The sequence below is a fragment of the Lithobates pipiens genome, unplaced genomic scaffold, assembly GCF_037356315.1.
Source record: "Lithobates pipiens isolate NorthernLeopardFrog02 unplaced genomic scaffold, aLitPip1_a1.2 Scaffold_18, whole genome shotgun sequence".
Classification (NCBI taxonomy): Eukaryota; Metazoa; Chordata; class Amphibia; order Anura; family Ranidae; genus Lithobates; species Lithobates pipiens.
Genome location: NW_027507758.1, coordinates 283,421,009 through 283,436,466, shown reverse-complemented (window position 1 = coordinate 283,436,466; position 15,458 = coordinate 283,421,009). Strand labels below are relative to the sequence as shown.

Sequence of the window (15,458 nt, the reverse complement as noted above, 5' to 3'; positions counted from 1 at the left end):
TTTGCTACTGACATGTGTGTGAAATCAATTTGTAATTCCTGCATTGGACATTGGGGTGCTGGTAATTGATTCAATACGCCTATCTTTTTTCCTTGTACATTTTCCCTTGTACGTGTTAAGCATCTGGAAGGTTGAGCATCAACTAGATTCCATAGATCCCTGCATACAAAATGCCTGGAAATGGCTATTAATGTGTTCATTTTACTTTTGTGTCCAAAACCATGATAATGAGAGATGAACAATGGAGCAGCTGCTCTTAGGAGACCATACTTACCTATATCTCCCTCCTTGTTGGCCCACAGACCATATTGGTCTTGGGACAACCCATTCCGTGACCAGAATTGTATGTCTTCTGGAGTTACTAAGGCTTGTAAGTGTGAAAGGTCAGTATCTTTCACCAGAGAAGGTATCAAAAATATAGATGAGCAGAAACGAAGGGCACACTGGTTTGGGGGCAATTGTTTTAGCAGGAACAAAAGACTATTAGCCCCTCTGGTTCCTCCCCGTGCAGACACTTTGTGCAAGGCATACACTGACTACTGTCATCCTGGTACTCTGACTGACTGGTTCCCTGATGATTGCCAGGCGGCGCCAGCTCTGGCAGGTCCATCTTAGAGAGGAAGGAGCTGCTTGGCCCCTACAGCTGTGGGCATTATCTGTGCTCTGCACATGGCAGAGATCTACTGAGGATGGTAGAAGAGGAGGAGCCAGGGGAGGGGAGTACCTAGAGCCACCCACTGATCCAGGGACCTCGGGCAGTGCTTAGGCATTCAGACTGTCCCTGGCTAGGGAAAACTATCTGCAGGCACGGAGGGTCCTGCATTAAGGATGGCCCTTGGAACACTGACCGGGGGAAATTCCCTGCCCCTGCTACACACATGTTAGGCAGATTAGGCTGCCGCGAGGCCCCTGGGAGCACGAGGCCTTAGGCGACTTCCTAATCTGCCTAATTAGAGAGCCACGTCTGGATGTGTGGAATTGATAGGAAGATCTCACAAACTACACAGGAATGCAGAAAGGAATCAGTAAGGCCTGGTTCAATCTTACCTATCCTTTTTTAGTGCATTTTCAGTTTTGAAGAAACACACTACTGTCCATTTAACATTGTTTCCTATGGGTCACGCTCACATGTGTGCATTTCATCGAAAGAGCCAGAGACCAGCAGGTTGTGTTTTTGGTTCCATAGCTTTCAATTGATCAAAAATGTGTGTTGAAAAACGCAAAATGCACCCGGAATATGCATCAACTGCAACCTGCATAGGTGTGAACCAGGCCTTAGTAAGCTGCGTTTTACTTCTGTGAATTGCAAAGGTGAGGTACACTGCCTTAGTGTGCCTCCTCATTGTTCACATTTATTTAAATCAAATGTGCTTATTAAAGGGTAACTCTTCCTGCAGCTCTATGTCTGTACTGAGGTATAGACTTTCAATTAAAGAGCTGAAGGAAGTGTCAATGGACTTAAAGTGTGATTGCACTATGGCGGCTGAGACTTGTAGTTCATCCTTTCATAGATCTCTGTGAATGAATGATGCAGCTCTTCGGACAGAGCCCCACCACTTTCAGGTCTGACAGGGGGAGAAGAACGCCTGCATGCTGCCAGAGCAGGATCCGTATTGTATCATGCAACATGGTCCTAAATTTGGACATAGCCTTTAAGCCTGTTCTCATTAATGAAAAACTGTTCTACCACTTGCCAATTTATTTCAAACCATACCTGAGGGCTTACACCCCAAAACTTTTGGTTAAAAGAAAGATATTTCTTTTTTTTTATTGGTACTGTTTTTACCTTCACTATGTCAAATTGTGGAGACACTGGGCATTTTTTATCAACCCATACCTGAGGGCTTTAGTTCTCAATTTTTAGAAAGACACTTCCTGTCCCTTCCCACTCTGTATTTAGATCTGTTGCAACTGCTACTTCTAGCCTTCAAAATAAGCCTAGTAATAAAACACGTGTTGCTGATAACTTCTGGAAAAAGCATTTTTTTACTTATATAATTTAAATAATAGATGGTTTTGATATAGATGCTGCTGTCTTCAAGCAAAGCTATTTGTTAAAGTGAAAAAATATGAATGGTAGGGGTGCACTGTCACTGATGCTGTCCCTGAATATCATACTGTTTTGTAACACAACATTCAGTTTTGAAGCATTGTCCAAACCTGTAATTCAGCACATTAGTGTATTTTCCATGTTGCTTTGCAATGCAATTTGCTCAAAAGTTCAGATTCGCTGAGCATTTTGGGGGATTGGCCAAACTTTGGACAAATCAAATCTTGCAAGGTTTTGTTTATCACTGATTTAATCGTGTTATTCCATGTTACTGCACTGGAAGTGATGGAAAGTTATAATGTTTGCTCACTGACTAATAATAACCAGAATACCTCCTGACTCAAAATGATTTTCTCTGTAGGGCAATAAGCTGTTTTTAAAGCGATTCCTCTTTTCAAGAGATAACAACTGGCTCTGAAATTCATTTATCCAAGTTGCCAAAACTATTTTAACTATCAAATATTGATAATTATTATAAATTGTTTTTCTCATGTTTGTAGGACCTGCGGTCAGTTGCTAAGAAAATTTCCACATTTTTAGGAATAAAATTAGATGATGAGGCGATGGATATTGTGATAAAAAAAGCATCTTTCAAAGAGATGAAAGCAGATCCTCTTGCAAATAAAGAAAATATGCCTGAGAATATTATAGATAAAAAATTTGGGTCATTTATGCGTAAAGGTAACATATTTTAACTATACTGTAAAGTGATTTAGTTCTTACATGTAGGGTTTATATGTACTGTATATGCTTTCATACTTACACACTATATATGTATATCTATATCATATATATATATATATAGAAGCCAAGGGAGGTCAAGAGAAAAGCAATGAAAATTGGCTAGAGATAAAAGATCCAGAATGTTCAGAGGGGATATAAAAGGATCTCTGTCTGTTGGGGAACTAGAAGCCCAACTGTAATAATGACTCCTGCCACCGAAGGGTAGTATATTACTGATAAAATAAGTGATTGTAGGGATATGAATGAATAAATATATTTGGAAATAGGGTTACCCCAGATCGAGTTTTCAGAATAAGTCAATGCTATATATATATGGGATATTATTCATTTGCAGGCATGGATTATGCGGTCTTTTTATAGATCATACTTATCAAAGTAGATTCTCAGAGTCCCTTTTATAGTAATTAGGTTTAAACTTAGATTAATTTTAGTAAATTCTATCTAGTTAGTTAAACTTTTTTGTCATTATGAAAAATGTAATCCACCCATTAGTACAGGTAAACATATAAAATTTTGTTTGTATAAATGATTTAGAATGAAACCAACTAAGAAATCCATAGAGCTAACATATTTATATGCAATCCATTCTGGTGGTCATGAGGAATTTGAATCCCTGAGTAAAAATTGTGTTACCCTGGCAATTTTTGGTATTGTAGTGTTTCACAGATGGAGGTGCAAATATCTCCATATGTGAAATGAATTGAGGATGACATACAGTAGATCATATCAGCAAAGTGATTATTTTATGGATTAGTCAACCACCAGGATGGCATTGTTAGCTTATGTTTTCTATTAAGCAGAATATTATAGAACATACTGTGAGGGGGTTCGCTCGGTAGCGGGTGTGTGTGACCCCCTGGATGGGTTCACAACACAAAGTCAGGCACAGCAGACAGCGGTGTAGGTGCAAAAAACAAAAGGTCCGGTTTATTTAGGCTACATGCAGTGATACATATAACAGCCAAACAAAATAAAACAAGAAAATAAATCCTACACACGTAGACTCCCTGTCTAACAACTGGGTGCAGCCTTGTGCTGCCCCAGTCCCTGTCCCTGTCTCTATTGTAGGGGTTTGCCACACAGGCGTTAACTCACCGCACAGAACAGATCTCAGACTCCCCAGTCTATACACACAAAACTGGTTCCAGGATGGAGCATCTCCCTATGCATGCTGGGGTTTTTTGTAGAGGTCTTAATGAGCCCACTTACTTCAGCTGGGCTCATTAACTCTTCCCCTCTAATTGTAAAAGTCTGCATAAAGCCTGAATCTAGGACACACATATTTCCCATCCTGAATACAACCAGGTGATTTTACCTGCGTGCTGCCACATACCCCCCCCCCTCTTGTTTCAACCTTGGGGTTGTAACACAAGCAGCCAGACACGCATGTATCCGAGACAAAGCATCCACATTCTCCATTTTAACACCAGGGCGATGCTTAACTGTAAAGTTAAATTCCTGTAGGGCCAGGAACCACCTATTTACCCTTCTATTGGTCTCCTTGTTTTGAGCCATCCACTTTAAAGGAGCGTGATCAGTCACCAGGTCAAAGTGCCTACCTAGCAGATAGTACCGAAGGGAATCTAGAGCCCACTTCACTGCTAAACATTCCTTCTCAATCGTGGAGTAATTTACCTCATGGGACTTCAACTTCCTGCTGAGGTAAATGACTGGGTGCTCTTCCCCGTTCCAGACCTGGGATAACACTGCTCCTAACCCAACGTCTGATGCATCAGTTTGTACAACAAAGTCCTTAGAGAAGTCTGGTGAGTACAACACTGGCTGGCTACATAAGGCTGTTTTTAAGGACTGAAATGCTTCCTCAGCCTCTGGGGACCATTTAACCATAACCGACTCTTTCCCTTTTGTCAGGTTGGTGAGGGGCACAGCCTGAGAAGCAAAATGGGGAATGAATCGTCGATAATAGCCAGCGATTCCCAGAAAGGCCCGTACCTGTTTCTTGCTGTTGGGACGTGGCCAACTCTGTATGGCCTCGACTTTATTGACTTGGGGTTTTATCACCCCCCTCCCAATAGTGTACCCAAGATATTTGGCCTCCTCCTGTCCAATGGTACACTTCTTTGGATTGGCCGTAAACCCAGCTTCCCGGATAGAGTCTAGGACTGCTTGTACTTTTGGCAAATGTGAGACCCAGTCTGTGCTATGGATAATCACATCATCCAGGTAAGCTGCAGCATATTTATAATGGGGCCTCAGAATCTTATCCATTTTCCGCTGGAATGTTGCAGGTGCATTCTGTAACCCAAACGGCATTCTCTTATATTGGAATGCCCCATCTGGGGTTACAAACGCAGTTTTCTCCTTGGCCGACTCGGCCAGGGGAATTTGCCAATACCCTTTGGTGAGATCAAGAGTTGTCATATATCGGGCTGTTCCCAGCCGGTCAACCAACTCATCTATACGTGGCATGGGGTAGGTGTCAAATTTTGTAACTTTATTTAATTGTCTAAAATCGTTACAAAACCGCCAGCTCCCATCAGGTTTGGGCACTAGTACAATAGGACTGGACCAGTCACTCTGGGACTCCTCTATCACACCCAATTCCAGCATCCTTTGAACCTCCCCACGTATTGCCTCCCGTCGGGCATCTGGTATTCTATAAGGTTTTAGTTTTACCCTTTCTCCTGGCGGGGTGATAATGTCATGCTCTACGCCAGATGTTTGTCCCGGAAGCTCAGAGAAAATCTCTTTGTTACGAAGTACAAACTCTTTAACCTCCTGTTGTTGGGGTTTCGATAAGGTGTCTGCTATTCCAACCTCAGGAACTAAGCAATCAGGCTGTACTTGTGACAAAGTCTCTGCGACTAGGGATTCCCTATCCCTCCAGGCTTTCAGCAGATTGACGTGATAGATCTGCTCCGGCTTTCGCCTTCCTGGCTGTCTAACCCTGTAGTTCACCTCACTAATTTTTTCAATTACTTCATATGGACCTTGCCATTTGGCCAGAAATTTGCTTTCAACCGTAGGGACTAGCACCAAGACCCTATCCCCCGGGGAAAAAGTACGTGTCTTGGCCCCACGGTTGTACACTCTCTGCTGTGCTAACTGCGCTTGGGTTAAATGTTCCTTTACAATTGGCATTACCTGTGCAATTCTATCTTGCATCAGGGCGACATGCTCAATCACACTCCTGTGAGGAGAACTCTCATTTTCCCAAGTTTCCTTGGCGATATCCAGCAGCCCTCTTGGGTGTCTCCCATAGAGCAACTCGAAGGGTGAGAAACCCGTAGAGGATTGGGGTACCTCCCTAATGGCAAACATCAGATAGGGTATTAGACAATCCCAATTCTTTCCATCTCTATCCACCACCTTCTTTAACATTTGTTTTAGGATTTTGTTGAATCTTTCAACCAACCCATCTGTTTGGGGGTGATACACAGATGTACGCAATTGCTTCACTTTGTACAACTTGCATAATTCTTTCATAACCCGGGACATAAAGGGTGTACCTTGGTCCGTAAGCAGTTCCTTACAAATACCCACGCGGCTAAAAACAAGGGATAGCTCTTTGGCTATGGTTTTGGCCGAGGTATTTCGGAGAGGAATTGCTTCCGGATAACGGGTGGCATAGTCCAATATAACCAAAATGTACTGATGCCCCCTAGCAGACTTCATTATCGGACCTACCAAATCCATTGCGATCCTCTCAAAGGGGACCTCAATGATAGGAAGAGGTACCAGTGGGTTACGGAAATGTGGCATAGGTGCCGACTTCTGACACACAGGGCAGGAGGAACAATAATTTTCTATTTCCTTCATGACCCCAGGCCAATAGAATCTCTGCAATACCCTCTCTCTGGTTTTCTCTGTCCCCAGATGACCTCCCAGAATGTGTCCATGAGCCAATTCTAACACCAACTTCCTGTAAGGTTTGGGCACTACAAGTTGCTCAATGGTTTCTTCTGCCCTTTGAGCCACTCGATATAGCAGGTCCCTTTCCATAGTGAAGTAAGGATAAGGGCAATTCTTATCTGGGTTCACTAACTCGCCATCTATTTTCACCACATTTTCCCATGCCTTTATTAGGGTGGGGTCTTTTAACTGTTCTGTGGCAAAATTTTCCCTGTGAACCTCAAGATCCGAAAACTCCACAGACGGCATGTTTTCATCTGAGGATGTTGGCTCCTCCCCAGTTTCTCGAGTTTCCCCCGCCAATACCGACAAGGGAAATTCAGGAGAGTCCTCACCACTCCCAGAGGAATTCTGGTCATCTTCCTGGTTTATAGGGGCACCAATGGGGGCCTCAGGACAATCCCAGAGTTCCCAGAATTTTGGAAAATCCCTTCCCACAATAGCATCATGTGGTAACTGAGACACTAACCCCACCTGATGAGAGAGGTTACCTTTGGGGGTCTCAAAAAACACTGAAGTTACAGGATACTCTCGGGTGTCCCCATGCACACAAATAACAGCCACCCTGTTCTTCCCAGAGACCTCTGTAGTAACTAATTCAGCTTTTATCAATGTTACCAGGCTACCTGAATCTAGCAACACATCAACATGTCTACCATTAATACACATTTTACATAAATGTTTCTCAGGTCCCCGAATGGCAGTGCATGCAACTGTCGCAAACAGCGACTGACGTCTCTCCCTTATAAAGTCACATTGCATAGGCTCATCCACAACTGGGCAATTGGCTGCAATATGTCCCTCTTGCCGGCAGCGGTAGCAAATAATTTTTTTCGCTGCCTCTTGCAGCATGGGCTTCCTGGGCTGCTCCCGCCAGACCTTAGGTAGAACTCCCACCCTCTCACTCTCTCCACCCTCACCCCTTGGAGTCATCTTACCCGCCACTGGGGATGATCTGGTCTTAGGGGGGAAAGTCCGTGAGTCCCTGGAAGAGGTGGTCAAGTTCTCTGTAGCCAAGTACCTCTCAACCAGATCCACAAGTTTATCTGCATTTTCTGGGTCTCCATGGCTTACCCATTTTTGGATGGCAGTAGGAAGAGCTCTCAGGAAACGATCCATAACCACACGTTCCACAATGTTTGGTGCGGTCAAAATCTCTGGCTGCAGCCACTTCCTGCTCAGGTGAATGAGATCATACATTTGAGACCTGGGAGGTTTTCCAACCTGAAAAGTCCAGTTATGCACACGCTGAGCCCGGACTGCCAGGGTGACACCCAGCCGTGCCAATATTTCTGCTTTTAGCACCACATAGTCTTTTGCTTGGTCAGGCTCTAGGTCATAATAAGCTTTCTGCGATTCCCCAGTTAACAGAGGGGCCACCAGTCCAGCCCATTGCTCCTTAGGCCACTTTTCCCTTTCAGCAGTCCTTTCAAATGTGGTCAAAAACACCTCCGGATCATCCTCTCCAGTCATTTTTGTCAGTAAACGGCTCACACCAAAGGTTGCGGTATTATTGTACCCACTTGCTTCATTGGTCTGCGGACGTTGCTGTATCAATGTCTCTATTTGCTGTTGAAAATTCTGCTCTTGCTTCTGCAACAGGTCTATGAAGTGGGCTTCAGATCGCTGCTGGGCTTGTTGCTGAGCTTCCAAACTCTGCTGCAAAGTTGCATTTGTCTGCTGCTGATTTGCATTTGCCTGCTGCTGGGCTTCCAAACTCTGCTGCAAAGTTGCATTTGTCTGCTGCTGATTTGCATTTGCCTGCTGCTGGGCTTGTTGTTGAGCTGCAAGGCTCTTTTGTAAAGCTGCATTTGTTTGCTGCTGATTTGCATTTGCTTGCTGCTGGTTTGCATTTGCTAGAGCCAGCTGTCTCAGTATCTCCTCCATGCTGGCTTTAACAAAAAAAAAAAAAACTGCCAAAATTCTCCACCAACTGTGAGGGGGTTCGCTCGGTAGCGGGTGTGTGTGACCCCCTGGATGGGTTCACAAAGTCAGGCACAGCAGACAGCGGTGTAGGTGCAAAAAACAAAAGGTCCGGTTTATTTAGGCTACATGCAGTGATACATATAACAGCCAAACAAAATAAAACAAGAAAATAAATCCTGGTCAGCTTGACCTCTAACTACACACGTAGACTCCCTGTCTAACAACTGGGTGCAGCCTTGTGCTGCACCAGTCCCTGTCTCTATTGTAGGGGTTTGCCACACAGGCGTTAACTCACCGCACAGAACAGATCTCAGACTCCCCAGTCTATACACACAAAACCAGGATGGAGCATCTCCCTATGCATGCTGGGGTTTTTTGTAGAGGTCTTAATGAGCCCACTTACTTCAGCTGGGCTCATTAACTCTTCCCCTCTAATTGTAAAAGTCTGCATAAAGCCTGAATCTAGGACACACATATTTCCCATCCTGAATACAACCAGGTGATTTTACCTGCGTGCTGCCACAATACATATAATGACCACTATTATAAGTAGGCCACACATACACTTTTATATGTATGGCCCAGGTATAGACAAAGAGGAGCAGTTCAGTATTGTAAATGTATACATCTCTTGTGACTAGTATATTTGCTTCATCGATTCTGGGCATGGTATTGTGTAAGATGAAGGATTTCGGAGCTTATGAGGAAAAAAGACTCCTCGAATGTTGAGATTTGTAGGTCATACATATAATACTCACGAGTATCCTATGATCGAATACTACAAGTGCATAAGACTTATAGATGTCCATACTTCCCATCCTTCTTCAGGACAGTTCATCTGATATGTGCTGTGGGTATGAAAAGCAAGAAGAAAACAAATAAACATTAAGACCCCTTTCACACCACACCGCCCTTTGCGTCGGTGGTATAACGCCGCTATTTTAAGCGGCGTTTTACCGCCGGATTTGCGGCGCATTTCGGCCGCTAGAGGGGCGCTTTTACCCCCCGCTAGCGGCTGCGAAAGGGTTAAAACCGCCGGCAATACGCCGAAATAGCGGCGTTTTGCCGGCGGCATTACAGCGCTGCCCCATTGATTTCAATGGGGAGCAGCGGTGGAGGAGCGGTAATCACACAGCTCCTTCACCGCTCCAAAGAAGCTGCTGGCAGAACTTTTGCTCCAAAGAAGCTGCTGGCAGAACTTGGGGGTAAGTGAGAGAAAATCTTCAAAGCGTACATAGGCAGAAATAAAATTCTGACGCAGGGTTTTAGCCTTCCCCTATGGTCTGTACAGTTGCACTTTGTGGTCTCTGTATTCAAAATGCTGAATAAATTTGTTGTTTTCAAGTTTTGTAGGTCATATATTTAATTTCAGGCAAGCTGAAAAAAATTCCCTTCCATCATAGTAGGCTACAGTTCCTATTAAAATACATAATTGCAATTAATCTTAGAAGCATTTTGAAGGCATTATACGCAAAGGATCCATTTGTCATGTTCTTTTTTAAAAAAATGTTTTTTTTTTACAATTTTCCTAATTTTTGACTATAATATGTCACTATTTATGTATGATTTTTAATGTAACCATTACTATCATCTATTAAATGTATCTATCACTTATAAAACAAGAGGTATTAAATATAAGAGTACCAGTTGTCATGAACTGAGCATAGACCCAGATAATGTCTGTCATCTGTAGGCATCACATGATACAACTATCTATCTAATCTATCGATAACCATAATTGTTTCTAATGAAATCAGACAAAGCTGAGTTTTTTTTTTGGCTCATTTAAAAGCCTGTGAAATTATTATTTATTTTATAATGTATATGATCTAAACATTGTAACTTAGATTTGTGCCATTTTATCTTCAGGTCAAGTTGGAGACTGGAAAAACATAATGACTGTGGCTCAGAGTGAAACATTTGATAAACTATTGCAGGAGAAATTGGGAAGTTTATCACTAAATTTTACCTGGGAATTCTCCGAATGAACAGTTTTCTCTCATTTCACTTTCTTATCTCATGCTATGACAAAAATACAAATGCATTTTTCTTGATTTAAAGCAAGTGGTAAATATATAATCATAATGCATTTTTATTATAAAAAAAAAATAGTAAATCATAATTTGAATCTTCTGTAAACATGATAACCATTGTCTGCTTTCATTTCTTGCATGTAACTCTAGAAATTCTGTAACTCCTAAGTTCCTGGAGGCACATAGGGATTGATGAACATCTTACATTATACAATTGTCATACATTAGACACTTTTCTTGTATAATTTACCTTTAGGCTTACCAAAATCATATAATTTGAGGTCAAACCTAAACAACTTAATTGTTATGCAGCTGGTAGGCCCTTGGACTACATAGTTGAAGGTAAATCCAAATAAACTATAATAAGAAAATTGTATAATGTATGGCCAGCTTTAGACAAACAGTTTATACTGCTGCCTACAGAGGGTTGGGACATTAGCAAACAACAAAGTGTTGACCCAGTCCCCTGTATAATCCTGGAACCAAAGAAAAACACATAACTCCAGGCAATAAGGCAATATTCAGGTGCTAAATGGTTATCAGTTACAGACCTCGGCTCACCACTGTCCAACACAAATAAGACAAAGAAACGATCGCACTCTGAGATTTCCAAGACTTGCTTGATGTTACCTTTATTGTCACAAGTGCATCAGACAAACATAGGACAAGCAGTTGATGTGTTTCACAAGTGATAGCTTGCTTGTTCACAACAGCCTGTATAATCCTACCTCCAACAATTATGCTGTATCAGCAAGCAGGACAATAATATAGATGAGTGAGACTTACATACTTCAATAAATAACCACTGAGAAATCCATCAAATGTGGGAAGCGTACTATATATATATATATATATATATATATATATATATATATATATAGAAAGGCCAGTATGGTGGCCTGAAATTATGGGAGGAGCCCGGTGGAGTATATAACCAGCCCGTTCGCCTATCCTCCTCGTCGGTTCCGGTGCGCAATACCTGATACGTCAGATATCAAGGGCCGACTATCCTAGACCAGACGCAGTGAGCCCGTTCGTGAGTTCCCGCGTTGTTCGTCTCCGTCTTGACCATCTTCCCGTTCATCAGCGTCCGTGGGTCTCGCCGTCGGAGTGTCGTCTTACCCATCGAATTTGTCGTTACACGTCGGGCCGGCTGTCGCAGGTAGGGCTTCGGCACCCCCTTTTTTTTTCAGTTCATGTATTACAATGTCCCATCAAACATTCCCGGAACTCACGAACCGCTCGAATGTTTTACTGTGGCTCTCGTACTCATGTCACTGTTTCTACTTTCGATGTAGTCGTTATCACCTTCGGTCAATCACGCCACGTCAGGCGATTCGTTCGCAGGTACGACATTCGAAACCGTTCGACTCCCCGAGCATTTTTATTAGTATCGGTCGAATCGTTCGACTCACAGCCGACTGCTTGTTACGACAAAGCAAGCAGTCCGCACGTATCGGTTGGTCTGCTCCAGTTCGAACATATCTCATCATTCATGCAGTTGTGTTATGTATCTCATTTCATCTCATTTCAAGTCATTTCAGTCCCACTCATTTCTACCGTTTCAAATCATTTCTGTCACTAGCCGCGCTCCGGCGCGAATCTTGTCGCACCTCTGGTGCACCGATTCGCTTTGAAGTGCCCCAGGGTTCGGCCTCATTTCTGTACATGCTCCAGAGACTGAGTCACTCGCAGGTTCACGCACGGTCCCTGATTCTTGTCTTTGTCATGGCATACCATTTCTGTCACTTATTACGCTCCAATTCGAATCCTGTCGCATTCTTCTATGCACCGATTCGTCCTGGTGTGCCCAGCTGCTACGCCTCATTTCGGTACATGCTCCAGAGACGGATTCTTTGTAACCTACAGTCCAGTCGTTGAATCCTGTCTCTGTCATGGGATATAATTTCTGTCACTTATTACACTCCAGTTCAAATCCTGTCGCATTTTTCATGCACCGATTCGCTCTGGTGTGCCCAGCTGCTACGCCTCATTTCAGTACATGCTCCAGAGTCGGATTCTTTGTTGTTACCATCAGTCCAGTCGTTGAATCTTGTCTCTGTCATGGGATATCATTTCTGTCACTTATTACGCTCCGATTCGAATCCTGTTGCATTTATTTATGCACCGATTCGTCCCGGTGTGCCCAGCTGCTACGCCTCATTTCAGTACATGCTCCAGAGACGGATTCTTTGTTGTAACCATCAGTCCAGTCGTTGAATCTTGTCTCTGTCATGGCATATCATTTCTGTCACTTATTACGCTCCAATTCGAATCCTGTCGCATTTTGTTTTTTATGCACTGATTCGTTCTGGTGTGCCCAGCTGCTACGCCTCATTTCAGTACATGCTCCAAAGACAGGATTCATCTGTTTGGTTCATGGGCTCGTCCTCTGATTCTTGTCTTTGTCATGGGTTTTCATTTCATTTCACCTATCACGGTACGAATAGTCACATCTGTGTACCAAATTCGTCTCGGCGTGCCCCAGGAATGGCCTCATTTCAGTACATGCTCCAGAATCCGTTTCGTGCTCGGTCGCAAGTTGTGGCATGGCGATCTGGATCTCTGTCATGGCAGGTTCTCTCATTTCACTGTCACATACCGCTTCCCGGTTTGGGTCCAGTTGATTCTTCAATGTTTGGACGCCTACCGGGGGCCTTGCTCCTCGGCCTCATTTCATTATAAGTTGCCTCGGAAGGGAAACACAGCTTCGTTTAGGCGTGTCTCGCTGTTTTCTCCACATACAAGCGTAGACTTCTTGCAATCGTTGCAAACACACATCCAAGCGTAGACTTCTTGCAATCATGGCAAGCACGCATCCAGACATAGACTTCTCGCAATCATTGCAAGCACACATTCGAGCATAGACCTCTGGCACTCATTGCAAGCATGCATTCGAGCATAGACCTCTTGCAATCATTGCAAGCACGCATTCGAGCATAGACCTCTTGCGATCATCGCAAGCACGCATTTGAGCATAGACCTCTTGCACTCATTACAAGCACGCACTCGAGCGTAGACCTCTTGCAATCATGGCAAGCACGCATTCGAGCATAGACCTCTTGCAATCGTTGCAAGCAGATGTCCAGGCACAACTCATGGCAATCATTGTTGGCAGGCACTTCTGGCTGCTCGATAGATTGCTTTGGGGAAAGCCTGGATACCTTCCTAAAGGTACGTTGTATTACGGGGTACTTATATTTATAGGTATAGTTGATCCAGGGAAAAGTCCGATTGCCTCTCGAGGGGTCAGGAAGGAATTTTTTCCCCTGCTGTAAGCAGATTGGGCTATGCTCTGTTGGGGTTTTTTTGCCTTCCTCTGGATCAGCTGCGGGCGTAGAATTGGGTGTGTCAGGTTGTGTGATACCTTATTTTATTTTGATTTGTGGTGGGACTGGATGGACTTCTGTCTTTCCGGCCTGGCTACCCATGTGACCTACCATAATTCCTTACAGTCGTTGCAAGCACAAGTCCTGGCATAACTCCTTGCATTAGTTGCAGGCACGCATCCTAGCATAACATCTGGCAATCATAGCAAGCACGCATCCTGGGTAACATCTTGCAATCATCGCAAGCACGCGTCCAAACATACATTCAAGCACAACTCCTGCAGTCTTCGCAGTGCACATGCGGTAACACGAATGGCTCACAGTCACTACGTACACATCTCCAGTGACAGACTCCCGGGCAATTGTCGCAAGCACACGTTTAACACACTTTTGGTCATGCCAAGGCTCGCGACTTAGCATAACTTCTTGCAATCATTCGTTGGCAAGCACGTTCTCAGTGGCACACGAACCGGCTACACGTCATTTTCAGCAGCACTTAATTGGCCACTCGTCTCTTGTGGCTTTTCTTACAAACCACTCACTGTTGTCTGCCTACCCGTCTCTTCCTTAGGACAGTTGAGTTCAACTTCTGTCCCGCACCAGGATCATGTTGACACACGCAACTGGCTTCTTCCTGTAGCACGCCCAGGCTATTTCTAGCCAGCGTTCAGCATTTCTTATCCTTACAGTGCACGGAGAGCCATCTGTCATTCGGCCCGTACAGTAAGATCCCCACTACGAGGCATCCAGAGGCATCAGCCCATTGCCAACGGCAAACGCTCGCCCATCACAACTACCATCTTTAGGGGCATATTATATCCTCGCATATTCCCCAGTCTAGTCATCCAAAAGACACCTACAGTCCCTACACGGCATGTCGAGTTTCCCTATGCGCATCATCCCTCAGGGTCGCGCCTTTGTGTCACGCCTGTTGGTCTTACTGTCCCTCTCACAGGATCCAGAGCAAGCCCTCAGCCTGGATCCCGCGGCAATAGCAGTCCTTGCTATGCGGGAGGAATTCCTATCGTCTGGGAATGGCGTCTCCCTGTTCATTCCCTCTGTGTCTTCCCTTTCTCCCCAGGTGATGACCGACGCAGTGGCCTCCACGGGCTTGCGGCTGTTTTTGGCCACCTCTGGCTCGCAGCTCCCTGGCCTCCCCAGTTACTGGCAATTCCTGGCTGCGCCAAGGCGTCCTCTCTGTTGATTATGTCCTTCCTACGTCGACTGGTCCAGCTCTTGTTGTTGTTTCAGTTCAACATCCGCTGTTCCTTTATCCCCGGTAAATTCAATCAGGCAGCGGACGCCCTCTCCCGCTTTAACCTTGTCTCGTTTTCGATCAGGTACCCGGAGCCGGACCAACATCAGCAGCTATCCCGGACTGGTCTCGACTGACCCTGGATTAGCCCCTCACCTCCTAGCGGCTACCCAACTCATTGATCACTCCCTTTCCCGCAATACCCTCAAGGCCTATCAATCAGCCTGGAGGGCCTTTAACCGCTTAAT

The 15,458-nt window shown here is 44.4% G+C and overlaps 1 protein-coding gene across 2 annotated transcripts in view; it reads left to right on the top strand.

Annotated features, from left to right (window-relative positions):
• The window catches only part of LOC143987896 (amine sulfotransferase-like), a 70,491-nt gene extending 59,751 nt beyond the window's left edge, over window positions 1-10,740 (top strand). For both annotated transcript variants that reach the window (XM_077487062.1, XM_077487061.1), the window contains exons 6-7: window positions 2,551-2,731; window positions 10,463-10,740. In XM_077487062.1, the coding sequence (XP_077343188.1) occupies window positions 2,551-2,731; window positions 10,463-10,581 (300 nt within the window). In that variant the 3' untranslated portion in view covers window positions 10,582-10,740. The remainder of the gene's footprint in view (window positions 1-2,550; window positions 2,732-10,462) is intronic.
• Window positions 10,741-15,458: the final 4,718 nt, after the last annotated feature.